The sequence below is a fragment of the Glycine max genome, chromosome 17 (assembly GCF_000004515.6).
Source record: "Glycine max cultivar Williams 82 chromosome 17, Glycine_max_v4.0, whole genome shotgun sequence".
Taxonomy (NCBI): Eukaryota; Viridiplantae; Streptophyta; class Magnoliopsida; order Fabales; family Fabaceae; genus Glycine; species Glycine max.
The window spans coordinates 7,432,141-7,448,463 of NC_038253.2; the positions used below are offsets into that span (position 1 = coordinate 7,432,141).

At 30.1% G+C, this 16,323-nt stretch overlaps 1 protein-coding gene across 1 annotated transcript; it reads right to left on the minus strand.

The window, feature by feature from the left end:
- Nucleotides 1-5,411: 5,411 nt before the first annotated feature.
- Nucleotides 5,412-8,888, minus strand: LOC100799646 (transcription factor bHLH79). The gene is made up of 6 exons (XM_003549604.5): nt 8,500-8,888; nt 8,188-8,412; nt 8,031-8,096; nt 7,858-7,926; nt 7,372-7,449; nt 5,412-5,899 (listed from the first exon to the last, which is right to left on the minus strand). The coding sequence occupies exons 1-6, from the start codon at nt 8,620-8,622 to the stop codon at nt 5,771-5,773; spliced, it is 690 nt and encodes a 229-aa protein (XP_003549652.1). The 5' UTR covers nt 8,623-8,888; the 3' UTR covers nt 5,412-5,770.
- Between the last annotated feature and the right edge of the window lie 7,435 nt (nt 8,889-16,323).

Genomic DNA, 16,323 nt, shown 5'->3' on the forward strand with positions numbered 1-16,323 from the left:
TTAAAAATGCGTCTGATCTAGACACGTGGCTGTGATCATTCAGGTTGGAGTGTTGGGGCCCATTTTTAAAGCCTTCAACGTGTGAATCCTTGTGGGATGAGGTTGATTTTTTTTTTTTTTACCTTTCGGTTCTTTTTGGTAATTGGCATCACATTTTGTTTGAACTTTAAAAAAAAAAAATTATACAATAACAAAAATGTTTGAAGGTCACAAAGGCTTCCTTAAATTATACTTGTAAAGTAAATTATATTTGTTTTTATTTACTGTTTTGTTGGATAGTCATCTGTTAATTAAAGCAAATTGTTGGATCAAAATTTATGAATTGAACTTAATTTTTCTTTATTATTAGCTAATTGGAAATTTATTATCTCTTCAGTTTTCTGTTATTGGGTTGGGTCCCTCTTTCAGAAGAAAAAAATTGTTAAAATATTATATTTATTTTGTGCATTTTTAATATATTGGCATTCTCATAATTGATAGGCCTTCTTTGAATAGGATAAGCTTGTGGATAACTTTGAAGAGGAACTCAATAGTTGCCCACATAGTAATTTTGCTAGCATTACCCCCTTGATCCATAACTATGACCCATCAAAACAACATGTTAGCATGAGATATGAGAGTTTATTAAGAAATTAAATATTGTTTCTAGACAAAAGCTATAGTATTGAATGATACCAAGAAATACAAAGTCTCACACATTATTTTTTATAAAACAAATTTAACACTCAATGCGACATTCAAAATCAATTAGTTAACATGATAATTCACATGCACACATTCACATGCTATCACAAAAGTACGGTTAAATGGTACGAAATAGTCCATGCATGAAACAGTACGAAATATAAGTGTCTTATTTTTATTTGTTAGAGATTTAATGAAAAAAAAAATTAAAAAAATCATGGAACATTGATTGATTTAAACTTTTGTACATTTCATGTGAGATAACGTTCGTACTATTCAACAATTTCCTACCACAAAATACAAATACATGTTATGTAAAACATTTTTAACATCAAACCTAAGAAATTACCAATACTAATATTGTAATTGTAAGCCTCACATTTTCTGCGATGACCGCACCCAAATATGATGTAATTACCATTAGGCTAATGACTCTCCTCAATATCCGAATGAGGGACTTTAAAGATTGTGAGAATATCCTGATAAACTTTAACTCTATAAGCCCACACTATCCACTATGTCATTGAAGTTATTTAGTTGATATAAAGTTTAATTTTTTGGTATTGTAAATTCATTTTTCAATTATTCTTGTAGATTAATAAATTTATTTGTATTTATTTTAATTTTTATCTATAATTATTAACTAAAATAAAATATTGTAAAACATTTTATATTCAACTAAATTTTTTATAAAATTGTTATTTTTAATTATTATTGTTCATAAAATATATTTCAAAATAACCAATTTAATAAGTAAATAAATTTAAATATAATTATCAATATAACATTTATTTTAATAATAAAATTAAAAAATATACTTTTATATATACTAAAAGTACCCCTTAAATATATAGGTTTCTTTTTCCTAAATTATACCTTCTCTCTTCCCATTTATTTTTTTATTTAAAAAAATTATTAAAATTTTAAAGTTAAGAAGTCGGGGTTGGAGAACCCCAACTTCGGTTTGGTTTTGTTTTTTGTAATTTATTTTTTTGTATTAAATTTTGATTTTTTTAAAAAATAATTTATTTTTGTTAATATTATTATTTTGTTTTTTAAATAATGAGAATTTTTTGTTTAATAATTTATTAACAATTCCTATATATAATTTCACAATTTCGCAACACATCACACAAAACAACATCCTCACAAAAGTAACTTTTGTTCCTATTTCTTATAGTCTTCCCATTCACATCCCCCAAACACACCCATGACTCCACCTAGAAAAATATCAACTGTCGTCCATAGTGATGAACCTAATATTTATATACATGAGTTTATTACGTTAACACAATTTATTCCAAAAATTAACAGTTGTATCCCTAATCGTGCAATAGAGATAATTGTTATATCGTGTCTCTATTTTATTTAATCATGGCCAAACACATTTTATTTAAGCACATTTACATGATAATGACGATCTTAAGGGCATGCTAAAAACAATTGTCCAAAATCCATAATTGAATTATGCCAAAATTTTATGTTGTTACTGAGTTTATTCCTCAACCACAATCACCGTTTTCACAACCACAACTATCGTCTCCACAACCACAATTATCGTCTCCACAACCTGAACTCAACTAGTGTCTTCATACAACAACAACCGTGAAACACATGACGCTCTTGACATTTATACTTCATACATACAACTATTATCCTAACATGATTCTTTTTCTTGTGCCCAACAAACATCTTTTAACCAACAAAATTATCATCCATCACAATATTTTACAACCTCACCCTTGTCATAACAAGCACAAACACAAACATCAAACTCAAATGAACATCTCATCACTAATCCCATTATACGATTTCACAAATAAAATATGGATGATTTTAGTGAGCATGGGGATCAAAAGTTGTTTCATCACAACAATGACCAAAACAATGATGAGGGTATTGTCGTACTAACGTCACCTCCGTTGCAATATCACCAACTTAGGTGTTGAACCTGTACCACCTATCACAATACATTGATCAACATCATTTCATTTAACAACAAAGATCGAGTACAACCACTAACTGATGCACTTGAGGTTGGCATGATTTTCAATGAAAAAGCACAATGTATTTAAGCAATCAAAGAATATAATATTAGAAATCATTTTGATTGCAAAACAATATATTCTGACCAGAAAAAACCAAACTTCATGTCTAAATCACATGAAAATAGTTGTGCATAGAGCTTAGGCGCATGCAATTCAAAGACGCCCAAGAAATGAATTATCAAGAGTATTGTAGAAGGGGAGACAATTCAGCGTGAGGGTTTTTCCTGAAGAATCTTAGAAGTTACTCCGCAGAGTAACATTTCTCTCATTTATTTTTCCTACGCCACATTACACAAATTCTTTTCGCGGTAACCCAAATTACAAACATTTGAAGAAACCACTCATGCAGGCCCGGTGATAATCTATAATATTTTTTTCGTTAAACTATTTTAATTCAAACTTCATAATGTATTAAATTGATTGAATATTTATAGGGTACGCATACACAAAGAAGATGCACTAGCAGCATATTGGGGACATATCCGTGCGAATAAGTCAAGTGCACCTGAATAACTTGATCAGTTACCCAAACAATATATATTTGGTACAGTACTTCGATGAGGGGAAACATTGGGGACATATAACTACAAATTTGTTTGAGTTGGTCAATTTCATGTTCAAATTGTCAATGTCATCAGAGGAGACGTACTTCAAGACCACAATTTTTTTTGCTATTAGAGGCCAACAAACCCACCCAGGCAATGATCAACTCCAACTCGCAGTATTTCGAAGTTGTCTCGGAGGCCATGAATAGTTATCAACAATAATCAAATACACACATTGTTAACGAATTCGACAAACATAACCACACATTCTTTATAACAGAGACCCAAGTCCCACTTCAAACACTCAAACCACCTGAAAGGTTTAGGGTCATGTTACAATCCCAAAATTATGATTGTAGTGAATATCAGACTAAACACTTACCGTGTTCTCATGCAATGACTGCATGCAAATCTATTAATATTGATCCAATGAATTATGTGCAGACACTATTTGTACAAAACAACATTTTGGAAGTCTATGACAACTCCTTTGGTTTACAAACACATGAATTAACGTGGCAAAAATATGAAGGAGATAAGTGGGGTCCGATTTCAATTCGCATTCCTTGTTGAGATGGAAGATGTGGAATCTGTCGACAACCCATAACAGAAAAAACTATCCCAACATACCTTCATCTTCAACCTTTCCTTAAACAAATATTATTGTTTATTTTATTTATGATGTAATATATTTTTGTACAAATAAATTGTTAAACAAAAAATATTATCATTTTTAAAAATAAATAAATAATATAAACAAAAAAATTATATTTAATAAAATAATAATATTAAAAAATTTAATTATTTTTTAATGAAAATGATATTTAAAAAACAAGTGAATTAATTTAAAAAATAATAATTTTTTAAAATTAAAAAAAAATATTTTAAAAAAATAAATAAATAAAAAAGGAAACGAAACCAAGGAGGAGTTGGGTTCATCAACCCGACTTCTCTCCACACTTTAAAGAAAGGTTTAGTTTAGGAATTATTTTTGTTGGAGGTGTATTTTGGAAAAAATAAGAAGAAAGAAAGTGTAGTGTAGGGAAAAAGAAAAAACCCAAATATATACCATTAAATCGGAAGTGTAGAGAGATGGGGAAAATAGGCAAATGTTGGATGCATCTCCAACAAAAGTCACCTATCTCGCAAACTTTCACCTCAACTTGCTAGTGACATAGTTAGCTATTTTGTACCAATTGAAAATGATTACTACCACTCTGTAAGTGTCATATAAGCTATCATAGCCGAACCAAACCTAGTCGTAGTCAAATGTGATTCATAGACGAAGAGAGATAGCAAATATTTTGATCTTAACCTAGTAACTGGGTTCCACAAATAAAACGGGTATTTTTTATATGAAGGTAATGCTAATGCATGATTAAATGGCAGCATATGTGCATTAGAAGGGCTATCACCAGCAACATAACAGATCAACCCATTACAGGAACCAATAATGTGATGCTCCTTGGATGGCTGAACAATGGTACCGGTGGATCTTAAATAAGGTGCTGGCATTTTTCTGTTACCTCTGAAGATGCAATTTCACGAAGCTTGCATGGGAGGTCAAGGATTTTAAGGACTTGGACACACACCTGAATCGAACTAGAGATTCACAGGAAGCCATGTCACGATTTCAACAATGAGGTCCATACAAAGGATTGACAGCGGCAATGGCGGCTGCTGCGTCATATTGTGACAATTCTGGTTTTTGGTTATATTTGCCATGCAATTTGAACTGCTTGTTCCTTTGAGGCGAGCATGTTCTTATATTAATGAGTATTAGATTCTTGCTTCCATCTCTGTGTCAGTTATTGAATATTGATTGTGGGAACCCATGTGTGCGATTTCGTGGCAAAAAGATTGGATTGGTGCGAAGGAGGGAATTATACAATTGAGTAAATTTTCAATTGGTTTTAGTTAAAATTCCAAAATGATAGGTTTTTTTTATTCATTTTTTATTATTATTCAGAAATGATAGGTTATTCAAATAGATATAGATAATTCATCCTCAAAAATAGATATAGATAATTCTCAAACATTTGACATTAACATATTACTTGTTTAGTCGCAATCAAACATTTGAACTTCAGACAAGGACTCAATTACGACCTTGGGGCAATTTTCATACTGTCCCTAACGCGAATAATATCTTGCTAATCATATATGAATTGTGATAGAACAAATCAGGAGAGAAGAATCCTACCACACCAGAGTTTTGAAACGAAAACTAAACCACAATAAGATTATTTCAATTGCTAACATGGTGAAACACTACGTTCCCAGTCAGATGATGCGCAAGGAAATTAGATGCATTTCTTACTATTGATATCATACTATGACAAAGAACATACAGACCTTACAACATTTTGCATCAATTGACTAGGTTGTTAATAGAGCAGCGCATGCTAACCAACCAGCCAAGTGACTTTTTCCTTTTCAATGGAAAACCAACCACACTGATTGGTCTGTCATTCCCAATGAACCTCCCTCAAATTATGTTGCTTTCTCAAAACCACCAGCTATCTGCATATGCAGCCATCCCGGCTGTGATCCTTGAGCATATCCCCTGGCCGGTTGTGATCCAAATATTATTCCGGCAAGGTCAAATGGCTGAGTGCCAACCTGAACCAACAAAATAGCTGATCAAAATCACAGTATTATGAAAATAAACAGTCCCAAAAAACAATGATGTGTTAAAGATATGTTCTAGGTCTAGCTAACAATACTTAGACGAACATATTGCCCCAAGAACATCACACTCTATGATTCAATGAAATCCATGCGAGTCTTAGCCCCGATTTAGTTCATCCTACATAACATAGATTTGACTCGATCATAAAGAATGTGTTGAGAAGAGTGAGTCAAAGAGAGCATAACTAGCTCTTTTCTTGTCCCAATTGAGATTACTTTCAATGAATAAAAAAAGCCATGCTGCATTTGCACCTAGAGGTATATTTGTACAAGTATAAACGAAAAAGTGTAAGTAAAAAAAAAAAATGATCGTAGAATAAATTTGAAGCCAAAAGTAGTAAATTCATTATTGGCTCACATTACTTGCATAGAAAAGTTAATTTTGCTGTCACTTGGAAAAGCTCATTAGGCATCTTCACTGATTGACTTTTTTTGGCATAATTCATTTTGTAGTTAATTCATTAGAAAAAAACTAATTTTATTTTTCTCTTAATCTTTCAAATAACACATGCCAAAAGACCATAGATAAGTAACCAGTTTGCAAGAATCTCTAAATTCTTTGGGAAGGAAAATCAATATTAATAACGAGAATAGAAAATTTCATGAATGATGCAGAAAACTGTGCAGAAATCATACACAAAAAATGGACAGTAAAAGCCAAAGATATAATTCATGAGCAGCAACACCAGATAAACATGAATCCCAAGGAAGTTAGCAATTAGTAAACCAAGATGCAGATCTGCTGTGCAGGATAGTGAGAGCTTGCAGAACATTTTCTAGAATCAAGTAAATATACTTAGATACTTGACAACAGGATTCACTTGAGCTGAGGATTCATGCATCTCTGTACAATGATACATGTAGATCACTGTATAGTGATAATGATAATTTACATTTACATGAAACCAATCTGGATGACAATCAACAAGGTCAAAGGACTATGGGTTCACAGAATTCACAAAAAGATTCAACTCATTTTCTTAAGTCTCTTCTACTCGGGAGGCTTTTAGACACCCAAAAAAGTTTGCAATGTTTGGATAACTTACAATAACTGCCACCCGTGCTGGAATCAGACATTCAAAATCACAATTTCAAATTGATCCGGTGCTGTTGCATCATTATATTCTTTTGGTTGGAAAATGAATTTTACCATATCATTGCAATTTCTATCAATCTTAATAATTTATGTTTTGTTTTCCCACTACCTTTATTCTTTCCTTATCCATGTACGATACACATCATAGCTTGCATCGATGTACACCAAACCAGCACTGGGCATTTCCTGGGTATTCTAAAACGCCAATAATACCCCACCATGTAACATTTTGCTTAAGATTTTCTAAATGGAATGAATTATGAACGGCTTTGGCGTTAGATTAGCATACTTATGTCAATGCACTTACTTCTTTTGAAGGAAAACATTCAATAGTAGGGCTCATGCTCAATCTCGAATTAACTGCCTCAAGCTTCATAGAAAGGAACTGCAAAAAAACAAAAAACAAAAAAAAGTTATTTTGCACAGAATTAGTGTATCAAATCATTCAAAATCATGTCAAAATATTTAGATAGACGTTCACATGTTTGGTCTCATATTTAGAAATTAATTTTGAGTCGAAAATCGATTATGAATTAAAGCAATTTAAAGTATTTTTTGTGTTGGATTAAAAGTTTTATATCGATTTTCATTTCTAATTTTTGAAATAAAAACATAAATCATTTCACTTTTAAAATTTATTTTAATCAACATCAATTTCATTAAAAAAAAATCAGTTAATTTTGTAAAAGTTGTTCAGCTAAGCACACAATTAGATTCATTTCAGTGGCGGAGGATAAAAGCAGGAAAGAGCATTGAGAGACAGAACAGAAGGATGGATGAAGAAGATACCCACCTCAACCTGATGCTGCAGTGACTGGATATAATTAATTATCTCATCCAGCACAAGTGCTTTACCAATTACCTAAACGGAAAAATTACACAATAACACGAAACGAAACAAATAATTAAATAAAAATGGAATAAAATTTAGCACCGAAGAAACTGAAATATCATGTTTAGTTATACCTTGTTGCAGCCGGGAACTATATCTTGAAGAATTTTCATCCTCTCACTGATCTTTTCTCTCCTAGCCTGCCAAAACAAGTGTAAACAACACTCTTTCAAAGGTCATTGAAGATATGAAGAGAAAGAGAGAGAGAGAGAGAGGTGAATTGTGAATTACTCTCTCAGCGAGACTGTGGCTATCGGTGGCTTGGCCTCTTCTAGCTCGCACGTGTATATAGTCTTGCTTAGGTGGCTGCTCGGAAGAACTAGGTTTCGCCGTTTGTTCGGGTAACTTGTTACCGGCTACTGAAGTCGCGTCCACTTCACCCGCCTTCAAGGCACCGTTTTGATCCTGGGATCCTGATCCTGATGATTTGATATGTTTATTGCTGCCACAATCAGTCTGTTCGAATCCCAAACAGAAGAGGGTGTGAGAAATGGATTAGAAATAATTGAAATGGTGGAAATGAAGAGAGAAAGAGGAAAGAACCGAGGGGGAGAGGTGTCTCTTGTTACTGGGAGTGTGGTCTGTGGGAAAATGAGAGGGCCAAATCTCGGACAAGGAAGGGTTAGCGGAAGAGAATGTGGAGTCGTTGATGAGAGGAGGTTCCATTGAGATTCATTCAATTAGGCAATTAGCTAAGCTACTACCATTGTTTTGTTGGGTTTCTTCGTTTTCGTAATTGATTTAATAATGAGTTGCCAATTCAGATATGACGATGGATGTGTGAGTGTGAAAGGTTAGTTTCCGATATTTTCTGCCTCGGCCCGGACTGGGAGTGGGAGCACTGAACAGCAAAGGCAAAGGCAAAGGCTGTGTGTGACTGTGGCCTACTGCGCCTACCGTGCTACTTAACTATTTCTTCCCACTTTTATCTCATCCCATCCTCCTATCTTTTTTAAAACAAATATTTTACGTGTCATATTCTACCCCTTTCCTTTCATGCACGAATTAATTTAATTCAAATTAAATAACTCTTTTTTATTTTATTTTATGAAAGGTATTATATGATTTAATTTGTTGGCTCTCTTCCTTGTATTCCCAATTATTAAGATATATATATATATATATATATATATATATATATATGATGGGTTAGATTATGATCAATGTTTCTTATAAGATTTAAATTAATTTGTTTGAGTAGGTTTGATTTAGTGTATATTTGATTTGTAGTTGAAATTATTGTGACAAATATTTTAATATAAATCTAACGTGTAAAAATAATTAACACAAAATAAATAAGATTGTTGGTGGGTTGGTTTCAATCGATTTTTATTAAATTTAGGATTCAATTCAATCAAATTTGATCGGTTTAGTTTTCATAATTTTTTTTTGGAATTTAACCAAACTCATTCATGATCGATTTGATTTGGTTCAGGTCAACGAGTTACTCATTTAAATTTGATTTTTTTTCTTAGAATTATTGTTTTATATCATGATTTATCTAAATATTCAATATAATTAACACAATATTATCAAATGTCTGAAAATAATAAAATTGATTCATTTAATATCATAAAAAATAATATTCTAAAATAGACTAATACAAATTAAAATAAAAAATTCTTTAACGAGATTTGCTATAATAATTTGAATCACAACTATTTCCTATAAATTAATTTCTTACAATAAATTTTATTCTAACCAGATTTGTTGCAACCAGATTTAATAAAACAAATAAATAAAATATAATCCATTAATATTATAAACATAATAAAAAAAATAAATATAAAAAAGTTAAACAAATAACAATGTACTTGAGAGTAATATCTTAAAAAGTTTCACGGTTGTCGTTCCAACACTTGCAATCCCAATGTTAATCTAAAAATTTTGATTGGTTTGATTCAGTTTTGATCGGATCTATAAATCTAAATATGTGATCCAACCCGTACATGAACAGTTTTAATCGATTCGGTTTGATTTGGACTCAAATACATAAATAATCTAACCCAAAGTGTTCAAATCGATCTAAGTTAATTCAGATTCGTAGGTAACTCATAACAGTGAAAATTCCTAAAAATAAAGATGATAATCCGTCTAATAAAATTACTTTTACTTTAAACATAACCTTACAATCGTAAGACAACACATGCTCTTAGTTTGTGCCTACCTAACACATTATTAAAAATTATCCGATTGAAAAAGTCTCTAAAATTGTTGTCACCCTAGATAGAATGAGTGTACTCACATGGCGGGGTAATCCTGAGCAAAAGGAAAAATGTTGAAGTTCCACATGAAGTAAAATTACTGTCAAGATAAACTATATAAATGGAAGTGTAGGCATGAGTGTCGAATAGCTTTGACTTATTTTTTGCATTCATGACTTTCTTCCTGGCTTCTTCTCTTTGAATCGTAGAGCAGACAAACAATAATGACAGGAGTTCCGGGGACATAAGAATATGACTATGAAGATCTTCATATTCAGGACCAGGACTTGCTAGCAATTGGAAAATTTTGTCTTCTTCAACACATTTACAAAGTATAGCAGCATCAACAGTGTGTGGACGGTGCACCTCAAGTTCATTCCACCTTCTTTTTAGATTGCCAAGTAATTGAACAAAGGGTTTACCTGATTGTTGCAAGTTGACAATGTCTTGTTGGAGTTCAAAGATGCGAGCAGAGTTATATTGTTGACCATACATATCACGAACTGTGGTCCATAGTTGCGTAGCAGAATCTGAATAGCTGAAAATCTCAGCAAGATGTGGGCTCATGGAATTAAGAATCCATGATCGCACTTTTTGGTCTTTGGACAACCATGATTCATGATAAGGAGATGCTTCATCTGGAGGAGAACTATTCTCATCAATGAAACTCAATTTAGATCTTCCACCAAGAGCAAGAGTTATGGCTTTTGACCAAGGAAGGTAATTGAACTCATTTAGTACAACAGAGCTCAATCATTGATTAGGATTAGACTCAAATTCTATTCCAACAGCCACACTAGTGGAACCTGTAGCTACTGCAAAAGGCACACCAGGAAAACTTGTAGCTCCTGAAGGCAATATATGCGAAGAAGAATGATCTTCTGCCATAGTTTGGCAAGAAGAAAAAAAATCAAACAAAAGGAACAACCCCTCTTGATACATGAGAATTTAAATACTGTGTCATGCTTTTAGACATGTATTCTGTGCCATTACCAGAACGAAGGATTTGGATTTTGCTGGAAAATTGTTTTAAGACAAGCATGTGAAAAACCTTAAAAACATCCATAACCTCTTCTTAATATTTGATCACTCGCACGTGTCCATTGTTGCAAACAATGGGAAATGTATGTTAAGATGTTTCTTATTGTCCAAATAATTTACATAGTTTATAACTTTTTACCTATCATTTATGTTAATGTACAGAGTGAATTATTGCCCTCCCATGCTCGGGTCAATAAAAAAATATTGATTCAATTGTTGATGAGATAAATTGCACTTAATCGAAAGTTTATGACAACATATAATATATTAAATGTTATGATGAATGTCTTGATTGTTACCTTACCTAAGATATCTCCAAAATTAGCCTTATGTATTTATGTTATTATGTATATATATATATATATATATATATATATATATATATATATATATGAAACTCGTGTATGTAAATAAGCAAATTAAGAAAAAGAGACTGAAGCGTGTCAAGTAACTAGAAGAGGGCAGGACACGAAAGGGGATAACAAACAGCCAAAGAATAAAATATAACCATTCTTTTTCTTGTTTGAGAAAATTTCAAAGGCAAATGGAATGACCATGCTATCTTCTTTTCCTTTTGGACTTGATTATCCTTCATTCAGTTCGAACCATACCAGTTGTCAAAGGACTCAAGGCCTAGTCCAAGGTTCCAAATTTTGCTTGGTCAATTGGTGGCACAAGTTTTCAAAATATTAGTCGCTTACATTACATATCAATCAGTTGGATAGAAATGAATAGACCCTTGACTTGATTCTTCTTGTTATATTCATATTCCTACTTTGTATGGTTAGCATTTAGCAGAGTGATATCTTTGATGGGGTATGACAAAAATTAGCATGCAATAATCTACCTGTAAATATGCAGTTTCATATACATAATGAAATGAAGAGAAAATAAATAAGTTAAAAAAGTTATATTTTCCTTATAACACAGTATGATATTCTTAAAAATGGAATAACTTCTAGTAGATCGAATAGCAGTTTCCTTATAACACAGTATGATATTCTTAAAAATGGAATAACTTCTAGTAGATCGAATAGCAGTTTTCTAGTAGTGTCTGTATGTAATTTTTTTTTCCTTCAAATAGACAAGTGTTTTTTTTTATCAATGATATATTCTAGCCAAAATAATACTGAATTTTCATATTTACCAAGATTATGATATAAACAACTTACATTTATTATCGTGAAGTTCTTAAAAGATACTACTTTTATATAGTGGTTTCCCCCACCGAAAAAATATATATAAAACCAATTAAATACGTTATTAGTAGATTTGGGTAATTGACTTTGGGCGACATTGTACTCATAGGAGCACCAACCCAGGATTAACGTGTGCATGAAATCATTGTTATCCTAATTGCAATGATGTTGGGTCATTTCCTTCATTGCAATTTGAAAGAACCATAATATCCTGCTTCTAACTTTTACCTAACATTGCTTAATTGAGGTCTTATGTTGAATATGATTCCAAAAATCGGACCCTATAAAAAATTCTCCTCTCTACCAACATTCATGAGAACCGCAACAAAATGAGGACCCCTTTTAGTTTGCAAAAAGCTCGAAATGAATCATTAACAAAAGTTAAAAATAAGATAAATTAACAAGAAAATATAGGATTTGCATCCTCTTACAATTAATTAATTGTACTGCATAAAAAGGTACGTAGCTGTGGAAAGCAAAAATTAATTTAATGGTTGAGGGACTTCTTCAATATAAAAACGATGGGGTAAAGTCTAATTAATTATTGAAAAGAAATTCAAAACACCAGAATGATGTGTACCCCCTTTATGCTGCACAAATCATCAGCCACCAGAGGATTAGATTAGATTCTACCACAATTTTTCTTTGTCGTTTATCTTAGATCTCATTCTTTGTATTTTGTTTTGCACATAATTCGAAACAAAGCTAATCGAAATCCAACATTAGATTGCCTCTGCTTTAACCATCAAATTCATCTTTGCCGGTGTTTGAAATCCCATTTCATATTACTTGGTAAATACTTAAATATCAGAGTTTAATTTGTTATATATACTTTGCCGTGCACTGCTTAAGGGAAATCTAATTTCATATTGTTGTTAGAATAATTTATTATTTATGTACTCTAATTTAGATTTTTAGTTAGAAAAATAAAAGAGCAGATAAGTTATTTATACTATCAGTTAATAATTAATAACCTGACCGATAAAAATGATGATATTTAAAAGTCATTATAAACATTAATTAAGTTCAGTTGATAATGCCAAAAAAAAGGAAGTTCAGTTGATAAGGAGAATTCATTTAAGGAAGAAAAAAACTCTCATAATATCTACAATTTATTAACAAAAATTCATCCTATTGTCTTGCTTAAAGAATATTAAATTCATTAATTACAATTGAGACTAATAGGCATTAATTGATTACATCCCTACTGCAATAATATTAATAATAATTGACCATACAGTGAGTGTTATTTTTTTCAATGTATTTTTAGTATTTTTTTAGAGAATATTTTTAGTATCTTAAAATATGCCAAAAATTTATTTTAGTTTCTTTAAGAAAATAATATGATTTTAGTTTATATATTTTAACAGAAATATATGTTTCTTGTCTCTAATAAAGTAATAATTAACTAAAACTACATCACTTTTAACAAATATGAAAAAATAAAATACCATTTAAATTTGTATATATTTTATCCGTTCTTTTTCTTATCATTTGTGTGACGCGGAAGGTGTTCAGTGTAAGGAAAGATTTGATCCTAAATTTGAACCTAGAACAAAATGCCCAAGTGTCTCTGCCAGTTTGGTTGATTCGATGTTATACGACAATAGTTGACCATAACAAAATGTTATGCGTCGATGCACTTTACGCAACCACTTAATTAAAATTATTGTCCATTGAGTACTCCATCTTAGAGATCTAAAGTTGAAATTCTATTGGGACCAACTCCAACTGAAATAGAACTTGTTAGAAGAGAATATTATCTCAATTTGCAATTTTCAACCCCAAGTTATTAAGATGTAACTAAAATACTCTTTTCAAAATGTTAGTATAAACTAGTAAATTATTGTGAGTTTACTACCATAATGTCCACACATCTACTTTTTTTTTTAAAGGAGTATTTTAGTGATTTAACTATGATTTTCTTAAAATATATTTTATTAAAATGCTTCTGCACACATTAATAATATGAAATTAGAGTTATTTTTTGAAAGGAAAACAATATTCCCATTAATAATTACTAAAATTTAATTTAATATATAAATACTCTTTTTAAAATAAACCGGTGATTTATTATTTTTTTATAAATTCACAATATATTTATTTAAATTTAATTAGAATGCACTAATGATTTATGAATAAAAAATTAATATACTAATCATTTATATAATGTTTACACTATTAATTAATCATAAATCGTTATGTATCATAAAAATAATTACTTCAAAAGTCATTTTTAGGATAATTTCTAATTGGTAAACAGGTTGACATTTTTTATATTGACAGTATAAAAAGCTTAAACTATTTTAGTAACATTCATAAAAATAGTTTATTCAATTTTTTATGGTACCTGGTTATTATAAAATATATAGTTACTCGTAGCCAAGTTATCAGGTTCAAAATTACCTCTATTTTTTTCTTTCTATTTCCTTTATTACTAAGATTTTGATAAAATAAATAAAACGGAAATGGTATATATCAAATGGAGAGTAACAACTATTTTTTTCAAAGCTTAATAACCAAAGAAAGGAAGTAAAAAAGAAATAAAATAATATTTTCTCAATGATCAGTTTCAAATATTTGTTCCTAGGATTTTTATCCATGGTAATTATTGCTCTATATTTGTATGGGTTGAGTGTGAACATCCTTTTCTTGAGTTGATGTGTCAATGAAATTGATAATTTATTTGTTCATTATTAACAAATATTAACCGTAAGTTTATTTTAAAAAATTGTTAATGAAAATAATTTAAATCCATAATCTTATTTTTCTCCCTCTAGTTATTAAGTCAATTTTAATTTTTTTTTCTCTAATTATTTGGTAAATTTTATAACTTTTTTTCTCTTTATTAAATCAATTTTATAAGTTGACGACCACAATCCATGCTATGGACACCGAGTTGGTGGCAATGATAAATGCTACCCCAGATTGTGAAATGTGGAGCACTTGAGAGAGGTTGAGAAGTTTCCAGGCTCAGTATAGCATTATTGCCTATCTGGTCAATTATGAAATCTTTTGCCTACATAACCATCACTCGCCATTACCCAAAAGTGATAATTAGCCAAGCAAAATTAAATAACCCCGCGAAAGACTCTGTTTGCCATGCCCAATTAAAGTTTTCCAATTTCAATATTTCATGTGCCCCGCGGAATACCGGAATAATTAAACTAGCTAGCTATTGGTTTTTCCGTGTTCATTGAGCTTTAGGTTATATTTAACTAAATTAACTTATCTGAAAAGATAATTGGTACTTGAAAATATATTTTATTAAATTAAAATATTTGTTAAAATCAACCGTTAAAATAACTGAAAAATATAAAACAATAAAAAATAATAAATTATTTATTTATTTAAAAAAGTAACAAGAAAAATTAATAAATATATTAAAAATAAAAGTAAAATAAAAAATAAAAAAAATCAAAAGCTCACATTTTAAAAAATATTACTTCAAGTAACATTTTAAAAAATATTAAAAATTATTAAAAAGTTACTTAAAAAAAGTTTATTTACCAAACAATTAAAATTATATTTAATAAAATATTTAAGTTTCTAACTTTTTTATTAGCTGAAAATCTTAGTTATTCAGTAAATAAATTGTTTTTAGTATTTTCTCATTAGCATATATTATTTTTTTAAATATTATTTGAAGTAGTGTTTTTTAAAACGTTAGTTTGTAACTTATAATTTTTTTATATTTTTTTTCAGATTTATCCTAAATATTTGTATTCATTTTTCTTGTTATCTTTTTTAGATAAATCATTATTTATTATTTTTTGTCATTTTATACTTTTCAACTACTTTAATAATTAACTTTATCGAATATTTATATTTTAACTACCAATTAATTTTTTAATTTTCAACTACCGATTAATTTTTTAGCTTTCAATTAGTTTTTCAACTTTCAACTATAATTTTATAAACAT